The following is a 13,729-nucleotide window of genomic DNA, read 5'->3' as shown; positions in this document are numbered from 1 at the left end:
TCCCAGTGCTGGTTGGAGCTGGTCATGCGCTCCCATCCTCGCACCGAGCAGTTTAAAAATACCACACGTTTAAATATTGCAGCTGCTCTGCCTTGGATGGATTGTTACATTTTCTCTAGTGGCTTTCACTCTGTCAAGTTCATTTTTCCTGGACGCCACCCTCAGCAACTGAAGACAAACCCAATTATTTGCAATACTTGTTTGACCATCCCTTAATTGCTTTCGACTTTGTTGCATGAACCCCCTCCTGCTCCAGTCTAGACTTAATTCTTGAATTTATTTGGGAGGTTGTAATGTATGCAGGTTTTATTTTCATTGCACAGATCCAAGAGGGCTTGTCTAGTGATGTTTTGAACTTCCTTTTTGCTTCTTGCAGCTTACAGGAAACCTGAGACTGCTATTTCTGAGTTTGGAAATATAATATTAAGGATCAGTCACTTTAGTGATCTATGACATTCTTAATTCATTTCCAAGTCACAATTTTGGCAGACAAAGAAAAGGAACGTCCTTCTCTTGCATGTTCTTACAATGGGTGTCATGTTAAAGAGAAGACCACTTCGAGTGTTTTAGCTGTCTGATTCAAATTCCTTGAGAGCCAGAAGGGATGCTTTGAATTCCTTCCATTTGGTCAAAGATTAGTTGACAACAACTCGAGCTTCTATGCAAGTGTTTTAAATGAGTAAGCATTCCTGCAGCAAGGTAACTGGGGAAAGTAATGTGTATGTAGGTGGTGTTTAAGGAGTCTGAGCTGGAGGAGACAGATAGTAGCACTTGTAACAATTGAGCAGCATCAGGCAGCATTCAGACCACAAAGAGCTAAGTCTGTCCTACCTAGTGAAGCAAAAGCTGTGAATGTGTAGGGTTACTTTCAGAGTATTTATAGAGAGCGAGGAGAGTGATTTCAGATGAAAGATAAGGCTTAGCAGATGACAGATGGATTGAAAACAGGAGCAAGCCTGGCTGGGAATTAAAGATAGCCGAGGAGGAGCGTGACTGAGCAGCGAATTACATCCGAGGAGAACTTGGTCAGTCTGTGTGAGGGATTGGTGACGTGGCTGGAGGCTGGGATGATTCAGCTCAGCCCATGTCCCTGTGCCACCCGTGAGCTCCTGCCCTGCTGGCAGGGCCCTGGAGGCAGCCTGCCTGCACTGGGCAGCACTGCTGGGTTTGCTCCCTACCTTGCCAAGAAAATGAGCAGGAGGAACACGTGCAGAGCAGTAAAACTCTTGTTGAAAATCTCTCCGAGCCGGGAGCCAGAGAAGGAAATCCTGCCCACCCTGCCTGCAGTGACTACGGCAGTCTGAAGGAGGATGTGCCTGCCAAAGCAGCTCTTGATTTTGGCCAGTGAAACCATTTAATTAAAGCAGTGCTGAAAAGGAAGCCGGAAATTCAAGAAGCAGATTTTTAATCACTTGGGCTGTGGTAGACAATCTGTATGCAAATCACAAAACCTCCAGCATCACCACCCTTTGCATGGGTGTGTGCTCCTGTCCCTCTGCATGGACAGGCAAGAGCCCTATGGCTTGCTGACATGTGCCACTTGACATTGAATTTGGCCTTTAGCTTTTTGGCCAAGTGTCACTTGGTTTATGTGTGTGTGGCCCTCAGAGCCCTCATGGTGGATTTCTCCTTTGGGGTGCTGGGGAATATGCTCCAACATGGCAAATTGTGGGCAGCACATGGGAGGAGAAGCCCTCTCCATCATCATAGAATCACAGGATATCCTGAGCTGGAAGGGACCCACAAGGATCTGATTCCTGGCCCTGCCCAGGATTGCTGTAAGAATTGCAGAATTGCCTGAGAGCTCCTAGGCCTTGACCACCATGTCAACTAAACCACGGCATGAGGCGCCACGTCAGCCTTTCCTTCCAGGGAAGGTGACTCCATCACCTCCTCCCTGGGCAGCCCATTCCAATGCCTAATCACCCTTTCCATAAAGAAATTCCTGCTTAAAGCTGTGTCCTGCCGGCTGATCCCCACAGTGTTCTGGCAGAGAGAGTGAGGGGCTCCCCCTGAGCCCCCTTTTCTCCAGGCTCAACACCCCAACTCCCCCATCAGATTTGTGCTCCACACCCTTTCTCTGCACACACTCCTGCTGCCTACACCATCCTCCCACAGGCCAGTACCACCAAAAAGGATTTTTTGGTTTTATTTTTTTTCGCTCTCAGGGAAGCCGCCTCCACGGCTGTCTGTGGGGTACGGCAGGGCCCTCCTCCTCCTCTCCTCAGGGCGAGGAGCGGGGCCCACCCCGGCGGGCGGGGCCGGGGCCGGCCCTGAGGAGGAGGAGGAGGAGGAGGAGGAGGAAGGGGCGGCGCTGGGCCGGGCTGGGCTGGGCTGGGCTCGGCGCGGCCATCCCCGCGCCCCGCATCGCTGCGTGCGCCCAGCCGCCGCTGCAGCCGGCAGGATGATCGCCGCCCAGCTCCTGGCCTACTACTTCACGGAGCTGAAGGAGGACCAGGTCAAAAAGGTTAGATGCGCATCCCCCCCATTTTTAAATAGTTTAAAATTTTTTTTTTTTTTCCTTTTTTGTTTTTTTTTTTTTTTTTTTTTTTTTTCTTTTCCTCCGCACGTTGGTTTCCTTGCTTTGTCCCCAGAGGCAGCCAGCTCTGAGGGATAAGCCCGGGTTTAAGCATCGCCGGTGGGGTGTGGGTGATGGATGCACAGGCAGGAACTGGGGGCTTTTGGCACTGCTTCTCCCCGGAAAGGGGATTTCCCTTTCTTTCCAAGGATGCTTGTGAGCATCCCCGCTCCAGCAGGTAGTTTTTGAATTATGTGCCGCCGCAGGATCGGGATTTACAGGAAATGGTCGTCGGTTGTGTTTAAAAAGAAGGATTTCTATAGGCTTCTTTTCCTTCAGCATCGGGTGGCTGCTGCTGTGTGGTTGGTACAGCCTGGGATCCATCGCTGCCACAAGGAAAAGGGTGCGGAGCGCAGGATAAATAACATGGCAGATAGGTCCTGGCTGAGCATATTGCAGAGCTGCGGGGAACCTGGGGCTGGGATGCGGGGACACAAATGGGGAGAATAATTGCAAATGTCGGTGAGTCGGGCTGACGTCAGGAAACAGAGGCTTCCCCTCTGCCACCTCCCCAGGCGCTGCCGTATGACCCACCTGAAGGCATCCCTGAAATATTTCGGGAAAGCCTCAGTGACAGCATTACTGGTATTGATTCGTGGTGTTCTTGGGGCTTGAGAATCTTCCCCGGCAGGAGGAGAGCACCTCGTCCCTTTGGATTGTGCCTGGGGGGTCTTGAGCTCCAGTGTGTGGATGACTCACCCAAGCCCACTCGTCCCTCGGAGAAACCTAAAAAAAAGCTTCCCATGGTTTCCACGTCTCCTTCCATGTGCTTTAGGTCTTTTTCTTTTCCGCCCAGCAGCGTTCTGCACCTCCCAGCCCCGCTCTCCTTCCCTGCTGCCCAGGCCCGCTATGTCCCTTTTCCTGCAGGATTTGTGAGTGCTGCTGGTGCCAGGCGTGCTTGCCTGGGTAAGGCCTCCTCTGTCTCGCTGTGTGTGTTATATTTAGAACGCCCAGATAAGCGTGAGTGTGCCTGGTGGCCGAGGAGTGGCAGAAAGGCACAGGGAAACTCTGCGGCGTTCTGGGGGTTATTTATTACAGGGTGGCTTGGCACCGTGGGGCTGCTATTGTCTGACAGCATGGGAAACTGTTTGCTGTAAAGCATTCTTATGGATCGGTCTGGTTTTGTCTGGAAAAGTGAAGGGAAAAAAAAATAAAACCCACTTGAAAAGTCAAGAAAGCAGGCTACTGTTTTTAGAGGCCGTAAGACATCTTTTCCTGTTTGTGTCCTTCTGGAACGGATACTGAGCCTCCTCGGTTTTGGCTGTGCTGTGGGGAGGATGTCTGTGGCAGCCAGAGGCTCTGCTGCCCTACAGCTGCTGGGAGCTGCTGGGGCTCCATTCCCTGGCATCTCATCTGCTGCTTGTGAGGTTTGTGCTCCATCAGGGGTACGTGCCTGCACGGCTTCGTGCCAAGGTCCCTCCCTCTCCTCCCCACTCCCGGAAGAGCAGCACTTTCTGCTGGTACGTGCCTGTGGCTCAGGGCTGCCAACCAAGGCGTTGTCCCTGCTCTCTGTGCTGCCCCATGGGGCTCCTGGATGCCGTGGCTGCTCCTCTGCCTGGCTGGTCCATCACAGCCATCAGCTCAGCCTTTGGTGGCACAGCTGGCAGGTCACCTTCAGGATGCTGCTGTGGGTCACAGGAGGGCTGTGGGCAGCTTAAAAGTACCCACGAGTCAAGGCTGAACATTCTTTTTCTCTTGTGACTTTCTTTTCCTCCTTTTTTTTTTTAATTCCCATCTCTCTGTAGCACTAATGCTCTGCATTTCTGTGGTGGGAAACCTGTCCAGGGGCATGGATGGGGCTAGTGGTTTCAGGCCCTGGGGATAACCTGCATCTAAGAACTGTACTGGTTCTGTACTGGTTCTGCTGTGTTTGTGTGTACCCCCTTCAGTTTTCAGCATGGTTTTTTTTCCAAATGTGTCATTTTTGGAATGTTTTTCGAGGTGAGTCGTGGCGAGCAGGAGGAGGTGTTGAAGGAAGGGGTTGCTCATGGTGTGACCCCTGTGGCCCCTGCAAGGGAGCATTTTCCACTGGTAATGGCAATTCCATCTCACCTTGGTGTGCAGCAGCAAGCAGTGTGTGGTGCCCTGTACTGTGTGGTCCAAGCAGCTTAAATTATCCAGATGTTTTGCAGACATCTGTTCCCTGAGTGTTTGTGACACTCCTGGGACAGCGGTGGGAGCTCAGCATCCTCGCTGGGACAGGGGATTTGCACAAACTCAGCCGTGTTTCCATTTCCCTAAAGAGCTGACTCCCATCCTGAGGGACTGGGGGCTCCCTGGCACCTGTGCCAGCAGCCTGTGTGCGGGAGAGCTTTGTAAAACTGCCTTTTGTTTCCAGCAGGTTTGTACCTGCCCCAGCAAAGGGAGCCTCTAGGTGTTGCCTGGTTTCTGTCTGTCAGGGCAACAATATGTTTTTGCTGTCCTTACCTGTGTGAAGAAAAAGATCTTGGGATCAAGGAGTGACAAGCAGATGTTTAACCTTGACACACACAAAAAAAGTTTGGAATGGAGTATAAAATGTAACAACTGGTATCAAGAAGAGGCCTGTATTGGTGACCCGCCCCTATAAAGGCTTTTTAGGAACCTATCTGATAAATCATAAGTAAGCACAAATAGTTTGTGCATGTTTAAACTGCTTGTTTTAACATGCTTTGGCTCCTGATGAATCTTCCTCGTGCTGAAAGGAGTGTGATTAGCCTGCAGAAAAATGTTTTGGTGGTGAAGGGTTTTGGTATGAAGGCTGTGTCAGTAAAATAGGTGCTAATGATTTCTGGAATTGTTGTGGGAGTGTTCCCTTCTTGGATACCATTGACTGCTGTCAGTGTCCATGGAATGAGGCATGTGCTTGAGGAATGGCCCTTAGGTTTAAACCTTTAGTGCTGCCTGTTTCATTTATAATTATTCACAACTGCTGCAGTGGCCGGATTTTCAGAAACTTCTTTTCCCCAAGTACAAACTGCATCTTTCCTATGTGACCAGGAAGAATTACGTGAATGTGGTTCAGATGATGAAATCCTGTTTTTAAAAAAATTGCTCACAGATTCTGTCTCTGGTTTGTTTTGGTTTGGTTTCTTTTAAGAAAAAGAGAAAAAAAAAAAAAGTGATTGAGCTCTTGGAGGACTCCCGTAGTGGCAGTCTGGGAAGATGCCCTTCCTCGGGGGGTGACTCTGAGGTGGCAGCTAAATAAAGGAGTGTTTTCTGCTCCTTGCCCACACAGCTGCCTGTCTGGAATTGTTCCTGCCCTGTGCCATCCCCTGGGAAGGGCTGGCACCTGTCTCAGCCTGGGTGCTGCCGGCAGCTCCTGTCTTTCCACAGCTTCCCTGTGCCTACGGCTGAGATCTGCTTCATGATCGGCTTTTATTGCCGGCAGGGCAGGGAGTTATTAGACCTCCATCCCATAATCCAGCTCCCCCCTGCCTCAAGCTATTTATGGCTCTTTGCTGGGAGTTTTCCCTGCTGGAATAACTAACCCTCCTCCCGCCTGGGAGGAAAAAAAAAAAAAACAAAAAAAAAAAACCAACAACAAAACGAAACAACTATTTTTTCCCTATTTCCCCCCTAGTTTTTCGTGCTTTTGGAAGCTGTAACAGACGGGAGTGACTCTTTTCCAGGCTCGGTGTCCCCGCCCCGGGGCTCCCGGCGGTGGGGATGGATGGCCTGGGTGCCATGGAGCGCGATGCTCTCCCTGCCTGCAGGAGGGTCCAGCCCAATTATGTAAGGGCGCTGGCAGCGCTCATTGGTCTCACGGCAGCAGCAAGAGCCCTCCCTCCCGTTTTGCCTCGCTGCTGAGGGCAGCACAGGGGCAGAGGTGGGGAGAATGGGCTCGTCAGTCCTGACTGTGCAAACGCCACAACCTGCGCTCACAACAGGGCTTTCGGTGAGCGGGAATCCTTCCGCCCTGCTTTTGGGAGGAGGATGCAGCAGCGGGGCTTTGTTAGAGGGGTGTATTAATTGCACGGTGACTGTGAGTGATGTTTGCTGTAGCTTTCACTGGGAGATCTGGGGGATCATCCCTCTGAGCGGCAGCGTGGGCTGCTGAAAGCTCAGCCTGAAAAAAGAGGTTGGTTCCCTCCCTCTCTCCTTTTAAAGGGAGTATCCTCATGCTCTGACATCATGGCTTTACACACTCTGCTAAAAAAAGCCATGGCAGGGTTTGCCATGGAGGAGAGACCTGGCTTAGCCAGACTCCAGCCTCTGCATCCACCCCCACAGCTTTTGGGGCTGCAGAGAGGGCACATCCCATCCAGGTTTTTATTCTTGGAGTGAGATGATGCCAGTGGCTGGCTGTGGTTGTTGCTGTGAAGGGGCAGCACAGGGATGCAGCAGGGATGCTGCCCTGGGGTCTTGCATTTGGCCTGTGTTGCAGAGAACCTGAGCTCAGCTCTTCTACCCTTCAGCTGTACGCCGGCACCGTCACGTCACCGGTTCGTGGGGAAAATGCACGGTCTCATTTCATCCTGGTGTTATCAATCATGGTATTGTTCCTCTGCAAGCAATGACATTGGGGAGTTCACAGCTTGTGCAGCCTCTGGCTGTGTCCCCTGTGGTCCAGGCTTGCCTGGTTGGGGATCAGGCTGGGTAGCTGTGCCAGTAGCACTCTCCACGCCTTCTGCCTTGCCTGTGTAAATAAGTGCTGGGTCATGGCAGGAGGGTGTCTGGCTCAGGGAGATACTGTCTTTGAGGAGACCTTGAGTGGGGTGGGCTGGAGTGCTTTCTGTATGAGCAATTAAATTGGTGCCTGTTTTATGGTCAGTTTAGGGTTTAATGATGTTTTGATTGCATTTCCTTTGTGAAGGGCATTATTCATCACTTCCCATCTCAAAGTCCCTGGTATATGGAGCGCTTGCCTACATATATTTCACATAAAGTGCTTTACTGTGGCCTTGGTCTTGTAAGGCAAGATGCCAGCTTGGAGATGAGCTGCTCTCCAGGCTTCCAGAGAGAAGACACACGGAGCCTTGGCACAGAGCTGGCCTGGGGTTTAAAAGGAGGTGGCTTTTCCAGTTTTGCTGAGGACAGACAGCATGGGCAGGGCTTTATTTTTTCAGTCTTGCTAAGCTGCGAGCAGAAGTGATCCCAAAGGTGTGGCTTTGTTCTGAGCCATTTGCAGAACCAAATTTCCAAGGCAGGTAAAGAAACAAGGCAAGAGTAGACTGGCAGCTGAGGTAAAAAGGGTGGGAGGTGTGTTTGGCAAGAGCCCCTCAAGGCCATGTTTGTTCAGGCATCAAAGCATCTCTCAGTCTTCCTGACAGCGAAGGTGGTTGTAATGTTATGGAAAGCAATATTGCTGGAAAACTAGAACTGCCTCCTTTTTCCAGGGAGGTTAAGCAAGCTCCTGTCATTGGAAGCCACAAGGGAGAAGTCAACAACTTTTAATTTGATGTTTTGTCTTGAGAAGGAAGGTGCCACCTGCTCCCAGTCAAGTTCTGTCTTCCAGACCCTCTGGTCTTTGGAGTGGGATAGTAAAAGTGATCTGCTACACAAAAATAATTTTGTCAGCCTGTGATGTAGCCCCAAAACTACTGTGGCAAATCCTTCCCAATGTAAGGCTTTAAACACAAAGGATCTCTGACAAGAGAGGGTGCCAGAAGACACCAGCTCTTTTAGCTCCAGCTGCTTACCTGAGGGACAGTCAGGAGAGCTGAGAAGTGGGACAAGGGCTGGAGGTGGTGGTCTGAGGCTGTGGGCAGATGGTTTTGTGTGAAGGAGAGGAGGCAAAGTGATGTGGGACTGGGTTGTACCTTGGGAAGACAGTAGGACAGAGCTCACCTCAGCAGACCCTAGACTTGCACGTTTTCCATGATTTTGAGTCAGAAGATAAAGCATGAAGCGTGTGGCCGTGTTGCCAGCTTGGCCAGAGCCCTGGAGCCACGCTGGGGCTGCACATTATCCTTGCAGTTAAAGAGAGGTGCAGCCCCAGTGGGGCACCCCAGGGCAGCCTTTCACCTGGGCTGGTGTGTGTCTTCCCCAGATTGACAAGTACCTCTACGCCATGCGGCTCTCGGACGAAACGCTGCTGGACGTCATGGCTCGCTTCAGGAGGGAGATGAAGAACGGCCTCTCCAGGGATTTTAACCCCACAGCTGCAGTGAAGATGCTTCCCACCTTTGTGAGGTCTATTCCTGATGGCTCAGGTAAGGAGCTGAGTGCTGGTTTTCCATAGTAAACACGGTGTGCTTTGTGGAAACCTGTTAGAAATGCGCGGTGTCCTACCAAGAGCAGGAGGGATTTACTTCTGGCAAGCCCAGGCAACATTTTGAAGGCAGCCTCCCCTCTGTGTGCAGGTCTGTTCCCGCAGATGCTGGAAGATTTTGTGATTCCTTTGTCAAAGCCATTTGGATGCCAATGGAAAGGCCCTTCCTAGCACTCAATTCACTCTCACTTAGTACATTTACTCTGAAACCCATCTGCCAACAATCAATACTTCACACAGAATGATTTTTGATTAATGCAGTCCACACTCCTGTGACCCAGAGTCTTAAATACAGTGTCTTTTAGTAATTTGCTGTTTCCTTTAGCATCTCTTCTCCTTACTTTTCCCCCAGTGGAAGCGTGAACCATTACAGGCTGAATTTGAGTTGCCTGGCATTCATTTTGCATTTTGTAGCTTCCCCTTCCAGCCTGTCTTGGAGGAAAACTCACAGAACTCAAAGAGGATGTAGCATGTGGCTCCAAAGCTGCTGCTCTGGTGTGCCAAGCTTTTTCCATCTAGATGCAGGACTCATTTTTTCCATGCCCACTGTACCAGATAAAAATGCACAAACTGCTATCAGACACCAAAAGCTGTTATGTTGGTAATTGAGACCAAGATTGCCTCTATGACTTACTATTGTGTTTCTTAAAAATGCCATATATGGAGTATCTAAATACATTTATAAACATTATGTAATAGTGTTTATTATTTAGTTGTAACACTGGGTTTCCCTCTCATGTAGCACAAGCTGGTTAACTAGTGTGGTGCCTGCCACAAATTAACTAGTTTGGTGCCTACCTGTGTGCAGAAATTGCAAGAACTGCATAACAGAGTTATTGCCTATTTTGAGGCTTTCTTTTTTTTGAGTTAAAATTGAGAATTTATTGGTGAAAGAGCATGAGGTCAGGTGCTTTGTGTAACGTGGTGCTGCTGTCTGGCAGGTGGAATCCTTTGATAGCTTTGCTTTGCTTTTCTTGCTTTCTGCCATCTCAAAGTTTTTTGTGAAATATGATTTGCTGTCTCAAAAAAACCAAAGGGAGAATGTGTTTGAATCCTGTATTTCCCTTAATTTAGCATTGCTGGCTGTTATGTTGAAATGTTGGTTGGAATTTGCAGCCTGTTGAGAAAGCCAGAAGCTGCTGCACACAGCTGGGTCATAGGCAGAGGTTGCACTAAGGGTTTGCACATGAGGTGTCTTGAGGGCTTTTGGGTGGAATCCCACCATTTTTACTGGCTTCAAAATCCCTGCTTTTTCATTCATATTTCTTTTGAATTAATTTGAATAGTGACCTGTCCCCAGTTCCCCTTTGTCGGGCACTGCACGGTATTAAATCTGAGCTGCTTGCAGTGAGTCAAATAATTTTGAAAATTGTTTCACCATACACACTGGGAAGCCTTAGAGATGGCCCAGGAGAGAGGGGATCTGTACATGGCCAGGAGAGGTGTGGGAGGTTGCTGAGCCCTGCTGGGACCGAGGATGAGCCAGAGCAATGAGTAGCTCTGGTTGTGCGTGTCTGGTTGTGTGTCAAGGCATTAATTGCAGATCATGCATTACACACCTCCTTAAAAAAGAACCTGGTGTATTGTGTACAGGGCATTCAGTTCTTGGTCCTGTGCCTGCCTGGCTGCTGCCAGCCTCTGCAGGTTGGGCACACTGCTGGCAGTGCTTTGCAGCACAGATTAGAGCAAGGCAGTCTTTGCCCTGGACAGTTTCTATAGAGCTCAGTGGTGACTTGTATGTGTAGGTGGCTGCAGCCTCTTTGGAGAGGTGTTGGAAAAGCAGGCAGTGCCATTCCATTCTTTGCCTGGAAGGGCATGTTCTGACCCCAGCTATGAGCAATATTTGCTGTGAGAGGGTGTTGTGGCATTTCTTTCCCTGACTCACCCATGTGTGCCTGGCACGTGTGGCCTGGCCATCACAGGGGTGCAGCCAGGATGGGCACAGAGCCCCTTCCCTCTTCCTCCAAAAGCTTCTGGGGGGCCCTCATGGATGTGGCTGTGTTGATGTGCCCAAAGATGGCAATTTCTGCCTTCAGCTGTCCCTCCGTAAAAGCCAGAGGCTGAAAGCCTGCCCTTTTCTCTGGCCTGTCTCTAATTACTGCCTTGTAAGCTCTTTCCTCTGAGTCCAATTATTATTATGGGAGCTGACTATTCAGAAAAATACTGTTGTTTAGTTTCAGATCTGTGCTTGCGTTCTTTTTCAACAAGGAGTTTGTGAGCAATAATTCCAGAGACTCTGGAGGTGTTGATGTTAGCAGTTTTTTCCCCCCTTCATTCAGAGTCATTTAATTTACAAAAGCCATGAGGTTTTTCTGTCCACAGTGCCCAGAATGATACCTCAGGCTAATTCAAAATGCTTTCAAAGGCCAAATAAATTCACAACAGGTTTGATTGTACCTTGCTGTTGCAAAGCACAGATTAAATTCTGCTACTTGGATTTAATTCCTCAAGTACACTGAAAGAAAACTCTAGTTGCATGCAGGAAGCTTTACACTCTAGTTCAGAGATCTTTTAAAGGGTGAAGGATGATTCTTAATAATTTTTTACTTTGAGCTTGATGGAAATCAAACACCCTAACCTGTTAATTTATTTACAGGGAAGGCATTTCTGAAGTGTAGTGTTTGTTTGAGGAATGCACTTAGGCTTGAAAGAAGGCCATATGGTCCAATGTTGATTTTCCCATTAGTTATTGAAGGTAATGGCTTGCACTCAACAGATGATACCCATAAGATAAAGCTTATTTGGGTATTTGGCTTAATGAGAAACTCGTGGACGGTGTTTGACTTCCGGACTTGCTGCGGTGAAGTGGGTGATGAAATTTTTTATGTTGAGCCAAATAAAGGGAGCTGCACCTCCAGTTTGAGTATGCTCCTGTTTTAAATGACATATGTGCTGGTGCAGAGCAGTGTTTAAAGCCACACTGCTCAGAAACAGGTCGGGAAGCAAGGTCTGTGTTTTGGCAAACTGAGTTTGCCCATGTCTTGAGCAGCAAGAAGGAGAAGCTGCATTGCAGTGCAGTAAAATTAGGAGGTGTATTAGAAGTTGTGGGCTCCCACTGTAATTTTGCTATGTTTTTCTGTATGCAGTTTATTGTTGTTTATGGTTTCTCACATGACAGTGTTTTGTTTCTGTATTACACTGCAACCTTGGAAAACCAAAAGGACATTTGCAGTGTGTTTTTGCCTCTCTGGGTCTGTTTCTCCTAAAGATCCTGTCCTGAGGGATACCTTGTCCTGTTCATCAGCTTTGCTGGGTGGGATGAAGCTCCCAGAGGTGCATGGGGTGATGAGGAGGAACAGCTCTCTTGGTCAGATTTTAGGAGATTTGATATGAGATGGGACAGAGTAACCTCAGAGGCAAGTATGGCTCTGGAAGTCCTCATGGAGAAATTGCATACCTGGAATTTTGGTGACAGTCTGGGGTCAGAAGGCTCTGAGGGCCGAGTGTGTTCGAGGTAACATGTCAAAACAATTTCCCAGCTGCTAGAGGTTTCTTCACTTTGAATTTAGGTGGAAATGGAAAAATGGCAATGTTGAGAATGGCCTTCTGGAAGTCATAGCTGATGAGGAAGCAGATGAGAAAACACTGTGTGCCTTTGCTCTGCTGCTCTCTGAGCAGCCCTGGTGAGCCTGGGGATTCCATGCACAGACACAAATGCTTGCTGAGAGCCCTGCTGATTATCTGCAGCCTGGACATGCTGTGTGAGAAAGGTGTGCACGTTGCTTCCCTAAGTACTGTCTTTTTGCAGACTTTGACAGTCACTGCCTTTGCTTCCTCTTTGATAAGATGGCACAAGCAGGTTGGTGAATTATGTTTGCCTTGCTCTCCAGGGGTGCTGAAGGTGTCATTCCTCAGATAGCCAGGCCATGTGCCTGGACTCTGTGGAGGGTACTGGGTTGGCTTCATCCCTCTCCAGCACAGAGGGAGATGGAGGTACCCCAACTCTTTTCCTGGCTCCTATTATTAGGAGCTCTGTGCAAGGTATCACAACATCTGAGTAACTCCTGCAGCAGTACAGGGCTGTTTTTTTAGGTTGCCATTTCTCTGACTTCTCTTACCTGTCTGCAGTTTGCAGTGAATCTTAGCCTTTCTGGACATGAGATGAGGGGTGGTTCCTGCTTTAATTACATCTGTGTGTAATAATTTGTTGATTTTAGATCAGCCACCATTCACTGTTATTTGCCAGAATGACAGAGGTTTATTTACAGCAACAGGCTGTTTGTCAGTGGCCTGGCATCCCTTCATATTACTGTCTCTATTTTCAACACCTCTTTTGGTTTTCTCCTGAAATCTTTGCTCTTCCAGCTTCATCATGAGATCTGGATACAGACTGTCCACTGGTTTGGATTCATTGCAGTTGCCTGTGTATCAGTGGTGGCTGGCATTGCCATTGCACCAACTTCATGTTAAATTTTAGGGAATCAGATTGATGGAGTCAGGTTCACGTGGGTTCCCTGCTGCTGGAACTTCCTTGCTGTAGGGACTGGACATTTTCTTCAGTGCTGCACTTAACCAAGCTTGATGTTCCCCAGATTTGTGTTGCATACAATTTTTAATCACTTGTGTCTCGTTTTCCACGTAGAGAAAGGAGATTTCATTGCACTGGATCTTGGTGGTTCTTACTTCCGAATTCTTCGGGTGAAGGTGTCGCATGAAAAAAAGCAGACGGTACAGATGGAAAGTGAAATTTATAACACCCCAGAAGACATCATGCATGGGAGTGGAACAAGGGTAAGCACCTCTTCCTTGGCACTTCTCTCTGAAGTTTAGCTGCTTAGGTTTTAGAAAACCCTCACAAAAATGAGCTTAACACCTAAGCATTGTAGCTACAGCATGGAGACTGCACTTCAGTGTCAATAAGCAGTACTTAGTGTAATAGAGCATGCATGGGTGCTGCAAACCTGCTGTCAACATGTGGGAGACTTCTGGATAAGTTAGAGAATAAATGGCTTAGAAAT

General features: G+C 48.8%; 1 protein-coding gene across 1 annotated transcript in view; it reads left to right on the top strand.

Moving 5' to 3' along the window:
• Positions 1-2,281: 2,281 nt before the first annotated feature.
• LOC130254666 (hexokinase-1) overlaps positions 2,282-13,729 on the top strand; it is a 35,602-nt gene continuing 24,154 nt past the window's right edge. The window contains exons 1-3 of the mRNA XM_056494442.1: positions 2,282-2,467; positions 8,550-8,712; positions 13,354-13,502. Of these exons, the coding sequence (XP_056350417.1) occupies positions 2,405-2,467; positions 8,550-8,712; positions 13,354-13,502 (375 nt within the window). The 5' untranslated portion in view covers positions 2,282-2,404. The remainder of the gene's footprint in view (positions 2,468-8,549; positions 8,713-13,353; positions 13,503-13,729) is intronic.

Source organism: Oenanthe melanoleuca, chromosome 6, assembly GCF_029582105.1.
Source record: "Oenanthe melanoleuca isolate GR-GAL-2019-014 chromosome 6, OMel1.0, whole genome shotgun sequence".
Lineage (NCBI taxonomy): Eukaryota > Metazoa > Chordata > Aves > Passeriformes > Muscicapidae > Oenanthe > Oenanthe melanoleuca.
Note: the sequence above shows the minus strand (reverse complement) of the source record. Positions and strands in the feature narration are given on the sequence as shown.